Raw genomic sequence first — 14,850 nt, 5'->3', positions numbered from 1 at the left:
ATTCTTCAGTAATAGATACACATTAAGCCACACTTGTCCTTTATTTACAATGACAGTTGTATTTTGTACAGGTACAGACCCAGTTACAGGGAAGCTGCATCTTAAGTGGAATTATTATAAAGCCGAAAACTCATTCGCAATTATGCTGAGATTGAGCTTGTTTCACTGGCCAACTCTCTCAAACGTCTGGAATGAGATGCAGTGATATTTGTCAAAGTTCATCCCGAGCAGCTCTGTGATGCAGGATTCTGTGCTCAAGGGGTTGTTTTCAGGGACACACATTGAGACAAATATCAATTGCTGCTGGAGAGCCATCAACACAGTGAAGGACGCACTTTGGTCTACCCAAAACTTGCTGACCTTCCAAAGCAAAGATTTGTCCTTGACTGAGTGTTGCAGACTGGCACATTCCAAAGTCCAGGACTATGTGCTGAGGGGCACTCTCAAGCTTGGGGGTAGGTGCCGCAAAGGCACAATGGGGAAAGGCCACTGTTTAAAGCCTTTTAACCAAGGCAGACTCTGGGGCCAGCAACTGTAAAAACAACTCTCGGACTGTGTAACTATGTACAACTCCATAAAAACAGCACACAATGAAATGTGAGGAATGTATATAGTTCGTTGAAAAATTGAAATGTAATGTCTGTAATGTCTTGGAACTGAGCACTGTAAAATATTGAAGTTAAAGAAATTGTAAATATGACTATTTTTTACACTGTTTGTAATGATTGGAAATGTTGTTTCTGTAATGGTTTATTTCAGAGTACTTATGAATAAATTATATTTTTGAAATAAAAAAAACTGCAATTCATCTAAATTAGGCTTTCAATGTGCAGGGGACAATGTGTGGGCTGGGCCCCGAGGTTGTAGTAAAGATGTCATTCTGCACTAAGTTGCATTTTGTGAGTTTTTGGGATGAGTCTCTGAACTTTGTTAATGTTCTTTCACTTGTGTAAGACATGTATTTTTGAAGAGATGGTTCCACAGTGGATCAATTCAATGCCTGGAGTGTAGATGAATGAACAGAGTCAGGAAGCCAGGATATATTCCAGAATAACAGAGTGGCCTTGTCAGCTTACTTACAGTGCAATATTTTGGTTTTGTGCGGTTTGGATGAGTTGCAATCCAACAATGCAAATGTGCAGTGAGATGTGGAGCCTGCAGAGGGAGCATTCTGGACATATGCCTTTCAGCCAATCAGCTCAGTTCTAAGTTGCGTGCTGTACATCAAAGCAATAGTTAATAGGATGCCAAAAGGTGCTTGTGTCCACCAGGTTTGTACTGATCTATTTTCGGGTCAGCAATTAAACAATTTACAATTACTATTGGACGGAGACGGTTGCCCAAGTATTGCTGAAATGCCCGCTGTGTTTGTGTGTGAGATGCCAGCAGGAACTTTATAATCTGCTCATTAAGAACACTTATAAAGACAGCTTACTGCTCATTGTGGCCAAGAGTAACTTTAGCAGCCTTGCAGCTAAATGCCAAGATTGTCAGTTAGGTATAGACAAAAACATTGCTGAAATAGCCCATATTAATCAAGTGGTGTGACTAATGCTATTCATGTTCCCACTTGGTTCTGGCTTCAGTGAGCAACACAAATAATCATAGAATCCCTGCAGTACAGAAGGAGACCATTTGGCCCAGCACTGACTCTCCGAAAGGGCATCTTACCCAGACCCTAACCCTGTAATCCCATGTACTTACCCCCTAACCTCCACATCTTGGGACACTCAGGGGCAATTTAGCATGGCCAATCCACCGAACCTGCAGATCGCTGGAGTGTGGGAGGAAACTGAAGCACCCACACAGACTCAGGGAGAACGAGCAGACTCCATACGTACTGATAGGTTGGGCCAGTTAAGCAGCTATATAGTTGATGCTGCCACAGGATTGATTCTATAGTTGATATCGGAGATTAGGCATGTAATGACACAATACACCTGCAACATGCAGTGATCGTGAAGCCAATCTCACTGCAGCTCAAATCCTTTGGTACGATAGCAATTCAGCTCATACCATTAATTTGTGGAAGCTTGTTAAAACTTGAACAAGACTACTCCAGTACATTACCTAATGTCTGTTGTACATAAGCATCAAATGCTTTATACATATTGTATATATTATGTAACAGTTATTTAGAGGAATCAGTTTGACTTTTAGTTGTGCTTACTGTTTAATGGAACACCTTGGAGGAAGCAAAAGAAATAAAGTGGCGTAAACATAGGAGAAAAGTAAGGTAAAAGTCACTGTAGCCCCAGATGACCATAGGCTGCTCGCATCTTTGAAGGGGGAGTGCTGACAGGTGGTGATTTAACCTGAGTATCACCACATCTCAGGCTAAGGTTGAGAAGACAGGTCTTCAACCTCAGCCAGAAAGGGAATTGAAACTGTGCTGTTGGTATCACTCTGCATCACTAGCCAGCCATCCAGCCAACTGGATTGGTTTAGGTTAGTGGGTCATTGTTTTTTAACTGGTCGGCACAACATCGTGGGCCGAAGGGCCTGTTCTGCGCTGTAATGTTCTATGTTCTAACTGAGCTAGTCGACCCCCAAAACATACGACTGGCACTAATCGATCAAATGAAGAGGCATTTCTTTATGTAGAGAGTGGTGTGAATGTGGTAGCTTCCATCAAGTGAATTGCTTGAAACAGATGGCATTGACGCAGTTAAGGAGAAGTTTAAAAGGACTAGGTTGTATTTTAGCAGCAGAATAATATGCAATGTATTGCCCGGCATACTGGTCCTTATCAAACAATATAACCTCTGAATTATTGGGGGATCTCTCATTGCTTAAGAGAGAAAACAAGTACGTCGAGATTCTCCGTACAGAGAAAGAAAAGCAAACGCTACAATTAACACATCTGGATTCTTAAATTCTCAGCTGTAGTCCTGTGTGTTGATGAACTATGAGAGCATAGTAACTGAGTCTCTTGCACAAAATCACTGATCTTGTAATTCTGCTAGGTTCTTCCAATCTCTTGATGTAACTGTGATGGAGAATGGGTGCAAACTCAAGTGAAATGGCATAAACAGCCATGGCTAGCTGTTACATTCCAGTGCTTCCACTGCCCCTGCTGTGCACCTCCCCCCATTCAAAACACACATACAACAGGAAAAGGCACCAACAATAAGATGCTGAGTGACTGGACATTATCTGAAAAACCTTTTGCAATCATAAGGAAAAAAACTGCTAACTTAATATAGTTGAAATATACGTAAATTGTTGACTACAAACTACCTATCGGAGAGCATCGCGTATTAGGCAAAACGTACTTTTAAATCATCCAGATTGGACGGAAGAGGTCCCAGTTTCAAAGGGGAGCCTGTGGTTTGACCTGATATTGAGGACTTCACCGGAGACAGGTTGCTGCTCGGGACGTTGGTGGTTGAAGTGCAAGTATTTCTGGAAAGCTGCTCACCAGACTGCCTGTGAAAAGAATCCAAAACATTTGTTGTATTTACATAAACACATTCAGTAATCACAATGCTTTGGAACTCGAACAATGTCGCAGGTTTCACAGTACAGTGCTAATGTTACTGGACTAGTAATCAGAGGACTAGGGCAGGATTCCAGCCTTTGCCATCAGCAGGTTCCCCCTCTGACGGTGACCTCCTGTGGTGGGTGCCTTGGTGGTGGAGGATGCGAACAATGGAAAACCCTTGTCGACAGCGGTGGGAACCGCAAGGTCCCGCTGCCAAAAACTGGAAGGCCACCTCCACCGCAGCAACACGGGACTGGAAACTTGGTGGGGAAAAATCCCGCCTGTACACTAATGATCTGGAGGCAGGAATTCAAATCTCACCACGGCATCTGTGGAATTCAGTTCATTAAATAAATTTGCAGTAAAAGTTAGCATCAGTGATAAGTCACCATGTAAATACTGGATCCCTTTAAAAAAAATCTGGTTCATTAGTATCTGGTTAAAGTCCAACAGGTTTATTTGGTAGTAAACTAGTCTACTACCAAACTAGTAAGCTAGTTCACTACCAAATAAACGTGTTGGACTTTAACCTGGTGTTGTGAGACTTCTTACTGTGTTTACCCCAGTCCAACGCCGGCATCTCCACATCATTAATATCTTTCAGGCAGGGAAAGCTTGCTGCCCTTCCCCAGTCTGGCCTCTATGTGACTCCAGAGCCACAGCGATGTAGCTGATTCTAAACTGCCTTGTCAAATCCCTCACGAACATCAAGGCCCTAAGCATATCCCTAGAGGGATATGGGTCAAATGGGGGCAATTGGGATTAGCTTAGGCTTTAAAAAAAGGGCAGCATGGACAAGTTGGGCTGAAGGGCCTGTTTCCTTGCTGTAAACCTCTATTACTCTATAAATAGCAGAGCAAGTCACTCAGTTTTCTTCCAGGCAGTGGGTGGCTCACCACCTCCTTCTGAAGGGCACATCCCGTGAATGGAGCGTAACAAAAATATTCATTGCAACTCAAGGGGGTCACATTTGAACCATTAACCTGCAGGTTGTCCAAGCGTGAGTGACTTCACTCATGGAGGTTTGGGCCCACCTCGCCCGCGGCTGGGATTCTCCAGTCCCGTTGCAGTGAATGGAGATTGGCCAGTGTGCCAAATTCTCCGATCTCGCTGGCAGTGGTAGCAGGGCGAGAGAGAGACCGGGGATTCCTGGCCTTGATCACATGACTTTCCTCCCCACCCAACCCCCCCCCCCCCCCCCCCCCCCACCCCCATTCCTCCAGCCGATAGTCGGCCAACACATCCATCCTCCTGATGCACTGTCTGCCGACACCAACTGGAAAGCATAGAGAATCATTATCCCATTGGATGATCCAATTCGACTGTTATCCAAATAACCTTTCCCCTCCCCGACTATTTTTATATCTGTTAAAGAGAAATGTTCAAAGAAAATATTTTTTAATAAATGATCGGTGCTAATGTCCCTGTGATTTTTCTCCAGGGTTGCAGACAGCAGTGTCCTGGAGATTGATCTTCAATTCCTGGAAATGACAGGCCAATCTTGGAAGATTGGCAAGTTGTTGCAGTGCATCTTGTAGACACTACACTCTGCTACAGTTATGCGGCGGAGGGAGTGAAATCTGAAACATATTAACAGAAAGTTCAGTGGAGGAAGAAACCGAGTTAACGGCCGCGATTCTCCGACCCCAGTGTGGTCTGCACAGGAATGCACGGGGTCGGAGCATCGCAAGGGCGTGAACCAGATTCGCACATTTAAACAGTTGTTTAAATGTGCAGGGTCAGCATCGAGCCGGATTCTCCCAACTCCTGCAATTCACTGACCCTCGGGCGCAGTGCGAACCTGCCATGGATCACTACTGGTGTCCAGAAACAGACCCGTCGTAATGGCCACGCCAGGAGGATGGGGTGGGGGACGGGGATGCTTGGTGGCCACTGAAGCCCCTGGGTGGTCAGGGACAGGCTGGGCAGTGAAGTGGCAGGGTGGCACCACAAGGTTGGCACTGCCAGGATGACACTGGCAAGGGGGTGAGGCATGAAGTGGGTGTCTGAAGGGGGAAGGCCTTTAGGTGATTCCATAGCAGTGTTTCTCTCGCTTGGTGGGGGGACGGGGGTGGAGTGGGGAACACCCAAATCTTTGCGAAGCTGACCTTGCCAACATCCTTAGGCCACCCACACCAAAAACAACTCTAAGCGTGGGAGAATTTAATAAGAGTATCCTCAAGGCCCAAAACAAAATTTGGAGGGTGAATTGTGAACTGAATCAAACCATCCCTCCCAGCAACAATCTCATCAGCTTTCCTGCTGGGACAACACTTGGAAACTTTTTGGGAAAATGGTGTCCAATACATCACATCAATGACCTTTCATCAGGACTCCGTACCGATGCTGCCAGATCTGCTGAGTATCCACTTGGTTCGATTCAAGTTGTATTTTGGAATTGGAATCAGGTGGAATTTAACACCTGATTTCTTCCAGTGGTATCGAGCAATTAAAACAGATGATTCAATTAAGAGCCGTATGCATCAATGGGACAAATATCGAAGTTTATTTTGTGGTAATTGTGGTAAGCTGCAGCCTGCCCTGTTCTGAACAAACAGTAACATTCCCAGCTCTTTCTCAAAGAATATGTGTTTTATCAATTACTCCAAATGTAAAATCAAAAACATGCACAGAGTTTCTGAAAAGTATTCTCTGTTAAATGAGAGAAAGAAAGCAATTCACCAATCTGTCTAGAAAGAGCCAAGCGTTTTAAGGAGAGGTAGTTAACTTATGTTCTGTATCACAGTACAAGACATCTGCCCCCAGGGTCTTGATTCCAGGGGAAGTTGTGCTTCTGCTGGCCTTGCCACTGCCCGATTAGCTTGTGGTTGGGTGGCCCTTCCTGAAAAGGGGCAGCAGGCATCTCTCACTGGCTGTCCTGTCAGAAGGTAAGACCTCTGATGCTTCAACAAGATCGCCTCCACATTCTTACAAGTTAACAACATGAGCCATTGCTTTAGGTTTGTGAGGCGTGCATTGTGAAACACATGCACACTTGCAGTCTCGATACCATCCAGCATAAAGCAGCTCGCTTGGTCAGCTCCCTATCCACCATCTTAAACATTCGCCCCTTCCACCATTGACACACAATTGTACCAGTATGTACCATCTACAAGATGCACTGCAACAATTTGCCAAATCCTCTCCAACAGCACCTTCCACGCCCACAACCTCTACCATCTAGAAGGACAAAGACACAGGAAGACACGCAACTTCCCCTTCATGCCAAACACCACCCTGCCTTGGAAATATATCACCGTTCCTTCACTATCGCTGAGTCAAAGTCCTGGAACTCCCTAACAGCAGTATGGGTGTACCTACAACACAAAGATTGTAGCATATCAAGTAGGTGGCCCTCCACCACCTTCTCAAGGGCAATTAGGAATGGGCAAGCCAGTGAGGCTCAGATCCCATGAAAGAAACCTCTTAGTTGGAGGGCAGCGAGATGACTTGTTCTGCAGTCAGGTGCAAAAATCAAACTGGACCCAAACAAGACCGCAGGTGTCATTCTAACTACCTGAAAGGTAAGACTGCTGAATAATACTATGTATACACACTTCTCTGCTGCAATTCTACTGCCCACCAACCATGTAATCGGAGTGGGCAAGGGGAGAACTACAGAAATATCTGTTGACCTCGGGCGGGAATTTCCAGTCTCGCTCACGCAAGGCCGTATAACGCCACCCCTCATCTCTGAGGGGATTGCTTTGATCTGGGCTTCACTAAAGGAGATGCTAAATTTCCTTAGCTTCAACCATTTGTTCCATAATATGATAGTGAGATGGGACTCAGTGGAATGAAGATGCAATCATGGTGTGTTCCTAAAAGGCTTATAAAGTTCCAGATTAGCTTAGACACTTTGTGCTAAATTTTTCCAACTTGTTGCACAGGCATGAAACTGTCCTTGCAATTGGCGTTGAAAATCGATTGAACATTATACGAATTGATCAGAAAGAAGCTTTACATCTAGGCAGCATGCTGAGAACCATTCCCGTTATTTGTTAAGATTCGCACACTTAACATTTTGTGTATTCCTAACTACTTGTTGTGTTAGTTTCTGTTTGTGTGCGTTAAATATTGTGTAAATGAACATGACCATTGGTTTTAACATCAATTATATGGTTTCATGTCATTTCCAGTTTCTCAATGGAGAGGAATAAGCAATGGTTCAAAATATGAGGGATAAAGAGTCATTGTAAATGCTGCAATATGCTGCTGACTGCATATCAGATGCGTAAAGGTCCCAGTTTCAGATCACAATCCACTCCATCTACCAACGGGAACTGCGAAGAAACTGAACAATCACATTAACAGTGGACAAGATTGATTTTAATTCCTTCACACAATGCGTATGCTAACTGGCAATGTCAGCATTTATTTCCCAACCCAAATTACTTAAAAAGGTGGAAGGCAACCTTCTTGAATACAAGCGAATGGCTTGTTAGGTCATTTCAGAGGGAGATTAAGAGTCAACCACAATGCTGAGATCTGCGGTCACATCACACTTGTTACACCACGGCAGACAGTGAAATTTGATTTCAATAAATTTGGAATTAAAAATCTAATGATGACGACCATCTAGAACACAGCAGCTGAGGACGGCAGATTTCCTTCCCGGACGGACATTATTGAACCAGTTTTTTTTTAAATCCAATCATTTCATGGTCACAATTAATGGCACAAGCTTTTATAAATCCCAGGTTTATTCAATGAGTTGAATTTTGGTTCCCTTACTAGGATGTGAACTTCTGTCTCTCTTGGTGGTTCAGTAACGACCGTACAAGTCACGGTGAGGCCAGCCTCATTAACATTCCCTTGATGAACTACCCCTTTGTCAGGGTGTGGGATATTGGACGTGAAACCATCACTGGAGTCTGGTCTCATCGTCAAAAGGCATCCACAAATGTACCCTTTTCTGCAGAAGTCGCTGGACAGTGATCAGGGAAGAGAAGACAACAGCCCAAAGAACATACCCTGATTTTCTTTACAAAATAGCCTACTCACTTTAAAGATGTGGGGAGAATGTTCTGATAGTTGTAATGGTGCTGCTGATGATGCTGTTGTTGGCTTAATATCTGCAGCTGGAGGAAGAGCTGTTGCTGCTGGAGTAACCTGGCATAGGCCGAATCCATGGGAGGTGGGGACTTCTCTGGTTTTTGATCCGGTGGAATGTACTGGTGATATTTCAGTTTCTTCACCTTTGGTTTTGTGTCCTTTGGCTTCTTGTGGCGCTGGCTTTTTCCATCTGTAGATGGTTTCGTCTAATTTTAATCGATAGATAAAAAGGGAATATTTAAACTCATTTTAATCATTGGACCATGTAAATAGGCATATTCAAGTATCAACAATTGTGATTAGTCCTTGTTGCCAATATATTTGCAGACTATTGCAAAAGAATATCATCTTGATTTGATTTATTATTGTCACATGTATACAGTGAAAAGTATTGTTTCTTGTGCGCTATACAAAGCGTACCGTACGTAGAGAAGGAAAGGAGAGAGTGCAGAATGTAGTGTTACAGTCATAGCAAGGGTGCAGAGAAAGATCAATTTAATGAGCGGGTTTAAAAGAGTTAGATTAAAGCTTTAGAAGCATAGAACAAGAATAAGAGATCAAATTAGAAAGTATGCTAGGCACGGCTTGCAAGAAGTTGCCACGCTCTGGTGCCATCTTGGTTTTTGAAACCATTTCAACTGTAGTAAGGTTTGTAGGTTGATGAGGAAATCTGTGAATCCAAATTGACAGTTGATGCAGTTCAGTTCACTATTCTAAGGCAATATCACAGGTTGAGGCCTGTGATAGTCCCGCAGATACCTGTAAGTATGACAATAATATATTTTTAGACTCTGAACCTGTGGTTTGGAGTAAGTGGGATGTCTCAAGGAATGGTGCATCTTGGTCAAGAGAATCTCATCAGTGCATCTATAACGATGCGTTCCCACCATAAGTTTAACAATGGTGCAATGCTGTTCTGTTCACACTGGAGCTAAACAAGTCTTGTGAGTGCTAAGTCGAGGCCCAAATTCATGCCAAAATATTCATCAGACAATCTGCAGCCTCACAATTTAAAAAGCCTGGTATCATGAAACTCTCATTTACCTCATCTCTACGGAGCTTTTCATCCCTGACTATGCCCTGACCCTTCATGTAAGTTCCTTAATAAATTCAATAGAGAGTCCTGACTAAAGTGAGTTTCACTAAAATAAATCCTATTTTCTTTTGGACGTGGGATTGCAAAAGTAATCTTTATTTTTAAAACAGTTTCTCCTTGCCAGTACAGGCTGTGCGCTGATGTAATTTGTGATAATTTTTGAAATGAAAGCGATTTAGGACAATTGAAAACAAAAAGAAATCAAAGCCTCAGTTCTGATAAATTGTTCTTGACAATGCAGTAATATGGTAGTTATAACCACACTCAAAAACCATTATGAGGGGGTCGACTGGAATGAAATAACAGTGGAGTGCCAACCCCGCAGGAGGTTCTGAAGAATAAAAATAAATCTGGTTATTATTAATAAATTTGAACCTGTTCTTCAGCATTCCAACCCCAGCATGCAAAGGAATCCTCAAAGAAGCAAAAAATGGCATTGGAGACAACTTTCAAAGCACAGCATCCTCAATCATTTTATAACATGTTGAGTACACGCAGAGCAGCCAATAATAGTCAGATATGATACATGAAAGTGCTGTCAGGAGGAATATGATAATACAGTAGCATTATTGTTTGGAAAACAACATATCACATCTTTCTATGTCAACTGATGATAAATACTTTACAAATAAACAGTGCTAAATTTCACATCCAACCTGGGATTCGATTCCCAGCTTGGAACACTGTTTGCGTGGAGTTTGCACATTCTCCCCACGTCTATGTGGGTTTACTCTAGGTGCTCCGGTTTTTCCCCTCAGTCCAAAGATGTGCTGGTTAGGTGGATTTGGCCATGCTAAATTGCCCCTTAATATCAGGGAGACTAGTTAGGATAAATACATGAAGTTATGTGGATAGGATCTGGGTGGGGTCTGATCATTGCAGACTCGATGGGCAAAATGGCCTCCTTCTGCTCTGTAAGATTCTATGAAAGATACTTGCTGTTGAATATATCAGTTCAATAGTGCAGCTGAATGCATGGCATATGTATACCTTTTTGCATGCATGATCTTTTACTATATAGTTTAGTGGAACTTACAACAGAGATACAGGGCATTTGACCCAACAAGTCAATGCCAATATATTTGCGCCACATACACCATTCTTCACCTGACCATATAGCATAACTTTTTACTCCTTTTGCTCTCATCACGCTTAAAAGCATCTATGCTAATTACCTGAACTACAGGCAGTCCTCACTTGGACTTACGGCACAATTATAAACCATATTGAATGTTGAAATGCCGGAAGTTGTAAAGGTTTTCCCAGTGTTGTGAACAATGCTATAAATGGGGGATTGCTTCTGGAACCAAGGTGCAATACTCTACTTCCACTGAATAGTGAAAAGCTTACGAGATCTTGCTTCAGTGTAACTGCCTTACAGCAGTGCACTTTCGAAGATATAACAATGCCTACACTTTCTAAAACACTTCCACACTGTGGGGTCAATTCTCCCAGCCTGCTGCAGCGCAACGGCCTGGGAGACATCAGTGAAGGCCATTTAGTGGGCTCCCTGCTGGGCACCATGGTCTCCAGGGGTATGTTGTTTTGGAGTAATCAGCTCTGGGACTGAAGTCTCCAGACCCGCGAGCATCTTCCCCCTGCCAAGAATGGTTCCCTCCAACTGGAGGGAAGTGAAGCCACTGAGGCACCCCCCAAAAGGGTCGGGGGTAAGACAAGAATGCCCCCAGTGCCAGTGCCAAACCAAGTTCAGAATCCTATCCGACCATCCTTAACTTTCTGTTTTCTGGAAACAAAATCTATTTCCTTTTGGACCTAGCATTGCAAAAGCCATTTTTAGTTTTTTTTAAAAAACCTTCACTTTGCAAGTATGGACTATGCACTAATGTATTTTGTATTTTTTTTCAAAATGCAAGTGATGTAGGTCAATTGCAAACAAAAATGTAAGCTTTCTATTTAGATTAAATTGTTTTTGACAATGAGGTAATATTGTAGTTACAACCATCTTCAAAAACCATTGGGAAGGGATTAGGTGGAATGAAAAAACAGATGAATGCCAATCTTTTGTGACAGTTATGATCTCTCATTTAACAAAAAAATCATGCTAGCAAATATTTTTTTCATCTTCTCCAAATCCCTTGAATTTTCTTAGGATATGGAGGCCAGAACTGTTTGCAGTGCTCCAAGCGTGATCTAACCAAGATTCTACATAAGATTCACACAACTTTACAGCTCCCTGTAACCTGTTCAAACAATTATTTTCCAAGAAGTATATAGCTTCCTTACTTTTCTACACAAAATGTACCAGCCTACTTTTATCCATATTGCAGCTCATTTGTCAATTAGGTATGTATAGCCTACAAGTTTGTTAATGGCTGTGCTTCCTTGCTGGCCTTTTCTGCATTATTCAGCCAATTAGCTGCCAACTGCAAATTTTAGAATTGCATTTCTAATCCACGAGCCCAAATTGTTGATGAGAATGAGGAAAGACAAAGCGGTAGCAGCACCAAACCTTATAGAACTTCTGACATTTTGCCGGTCTGAATACCTACCTTTAAACATACCTTCTAATTCTATCTTTAACTTTCATTCTATGCTTTTAAAACTCTACTGTAGTTTTTTAAACTCTATAACAATGCTTTAATTCAATCTCTTACAGATTTGACACTTCCCCACTGTCATTAGACTTTTGAATGGGCATATCTTACATTAAGTTGATTCTTCTCTACATTCTAACTATGACTGTAACACCACATTCTGCACCCTGTCTTTTCTTTCTCTGTGAACAGTATGCTTTGTCTGTGTAGCATGCAAAAACAATACTTTTTACTGTATGTTAACACATGTGACAATAATAAATTAAATAAAAATCCTTACTTTCTATCTTTTGTTTTGTAGTCAATAGCTCTGTGTTCTGCTGCTTGTCACTTGACTCATGTTCTAACCTTAGTTATGAGCCTACTACACAGATTTTCTTGAAGCCCTTTTGGAAATCTAAATACATTACATCTACAGCATTATCATTAACTAATCTTTCTGTGGCTTTTTCAAAGAATTCTACAAGGTTAATCAAGCATGAATTTGCCTTCTGAAATCTGTGTTGACTAAGCTTTGCTACAGTTTCAGTTTCTAGATGTTTTTCCATTACATTTTTGACGAAGGATTCCATCCATTATCATCCCTACCAATGATGTGAAAGCTAATTGCTCAGCACAAGTCCAGGAAACTATTTCCCTTTTCAAATATAAGAATCACATTAGCTGTCTGCCAGTATCTCTGGCATTACACAAATCTATGTATTTAATATGCCTTTTCCCTAAACTCTTTCAATGCACATGGGTGCAATCCATCCAGACGAGGGGGTTTATCCTCTCCAATTTTGTTTAGTTTATCAATTAATTATCTATCTTACGTATACCTTTTTTTACCCCTTCTTCTGATGTCATGCCCGTCAAGTTAATATCCCAGAAAAATACTAAGGTAAAATAATTATTCAATCTTACTCTCCTTTTGCTGCTATTATCTGAGAATTTATGTGGCCCAATCCTTGTTGTACATTTTCTTTCATTATTTAACTGTCTGTAAAATAGTTTACTGCTTATTTTTATATTGTTTGATAATTGATTTTTGCAGTTTCTCTTTGTTCTCCTCATTGTTTTTTGTCCTATTTCCTAATCTTTTCAAATTCCCTTTGATCATCTGTTCCTTTGTTGTCTATGAATTTTATCTATACCTTTTTCTTCACTTTTATTTCATTCTTACTTCCTCATTTATCTATCCAAAATGTGTCACTACTGGCTTCTTTGTGCCAGCTTATGTCGAGATGTATTTCTTCTGAACTCTTCTCAATCACTACTTTAGATGTTTTTCATTGCTGTTTATCCCTTTCTTTGCCACTAAATGCTCCTAGTTTACTTCTGCCAGTTCTGTTCACAGCAACGTCAATTCACAGTAGTAGTTTGCCAAGCATCATCATTATCCGATGGAAGCTCATGATCACCAATGCCCTCTTAGGGCATGGTACCTGATAAAGGTAGGAGGGTTAGCCATGCTAAATTGCCCCTTAGTGTGCCAAGGTTAGGGAGATTGGTGGGGTAAATATGTGGGGATAATGGGGATCAGGTCTGGGAAAGTTGCTCTATCAGACAATCAGTGTAGACTCAATGGTTGAAATTTTATCGCCTTGCCTGCCCTGGAATTGGGACTGGAAAGGCTTGCAGAATGGAATTCTCCGATGTCCTCAGGAGGGATTTTATAAGCCTTGCCCAAACGAGGTCATAAAATCCTGGCCAATGAGTTGAATGGTCTCTGTCAACATTGTAGGGTTTCTATGATTTTATGAAGGAGAAAGAGTTCCATTCTCACTCTTTTAAAAAGCAAGTTTTATCCTATTCATTACTTTGTCTTACAAAGGTGCTCCCAAATCTTTATCTGAAATAGCAGTTCTGTTCTGTTTCATTTGTAGCATTCAAAAGTTAAATTGTGTTCATTTCAAAATGTTTGAAGTGCAATATATATTTTATGTATATTTTGAAGTGGGGGGGGCGGCACAACAGCACAGTGATTAGCACTCTGTCTCACAGCGCCAGGGACCCGGGTATGATTCCGGGTCTGTGCGGAGTCTGCATGTTCTCCCCATACACCCAAACTGGGTTTCCTCCGGATGCTCCGGTTTCCTCCCATAATCTGAAAGACATGCTGGTTAGGTGCATTGACCCAAACAGGCTCTGGAGTGTGATGACTAGGAGAATTTCACAGTAACTTCACTGCAGTGTTAATGCAAGCCTTACAAACAAACTTTTACTTTATTCCAAATACACCCATGTGGTTACCGAGTTAGAGGTCTTCAAAATTGTGAAAGGTTTTTGGCCACCAAGATATCCGATGGGGAATTTGATAAAATTTCTAACCACAAAGAGTACTGAGAAAGTGAAACTATCAAACACAGGGACTGGTTGAAGCCTGTAGTAGAGGCACATTTGAGAGCAAGTTAGACAAGCAGTTGAGGGAGAGGGTTACGATGGCAGGTGCAGATAAAGGAAGATGGAAGAGTAAAGGGGAGCATAAACATTGACATGGATAGTTGAGCTGAATGGCCTGTTTGTGTGCTGTATATGCTAATGCAATCCTCTATGTCCTATGTAATCCTGTGTAGACATTCTGCTCTTCTTATCTGTTCATATTTCCCATTATTATACTTTTCCCATACATTTTGGCATTGTCCAGAATGTTCCTTTTCTTGTTTGACATTAGGTAA

At 41.9% G+C, this 14,850-nt stretch overlaps 1 protein-coding gene across 7 annotated transcripts in view; it reads right to left on the bottom strand.

The window, feature by feature from the left end:
• myocd (myocardin) overlaps nt 1-14,850 on the bottom strand; it is a 620,755-nt gene that overhangs the window by 12,875 nt on the left and 593,030 nt on the right. For all 7 annotated transcript variants that reach the window (XM_080209049.1, XM_080209048.1, XM_080209050.1 and 4 more), the window contains 2 exons: nt 8,489-8,745; nt 3,276-3,429 (listed from right to left, as the gene is read on the bottom strand). In XM_080209049.1, coding sequence (XP_080065175.1) covers nt 3,276-3,429; nt 8,489-8,745 — 411 coding nt within the window. The remainder of the gene's footprint in view (nt 1-3,275; nt 3,430-8,488; nt 8,746-14,850) is intronic.

The sequence above is a fragment of the Carcharhinus amblyrhynchos genome, chromosome 21 (genome assembly GCF_965287045.1).
Source record: "Carcharhinus amblyrhynchos chromosome 21, sCarAmb.v2.hapA, whole genome shotgun sequence".
Taxonomy (NCBI): Eukaryota; Metazoa; Chordata; class Chondrichthyes; order Carcharhiniformes; family Carcharhinidae; genus Carcharhinus; species Carcharhinus amblyrhynchos.
This window is presented reverse-complemented; position numbering and strand designations above follow the sequence as displayed.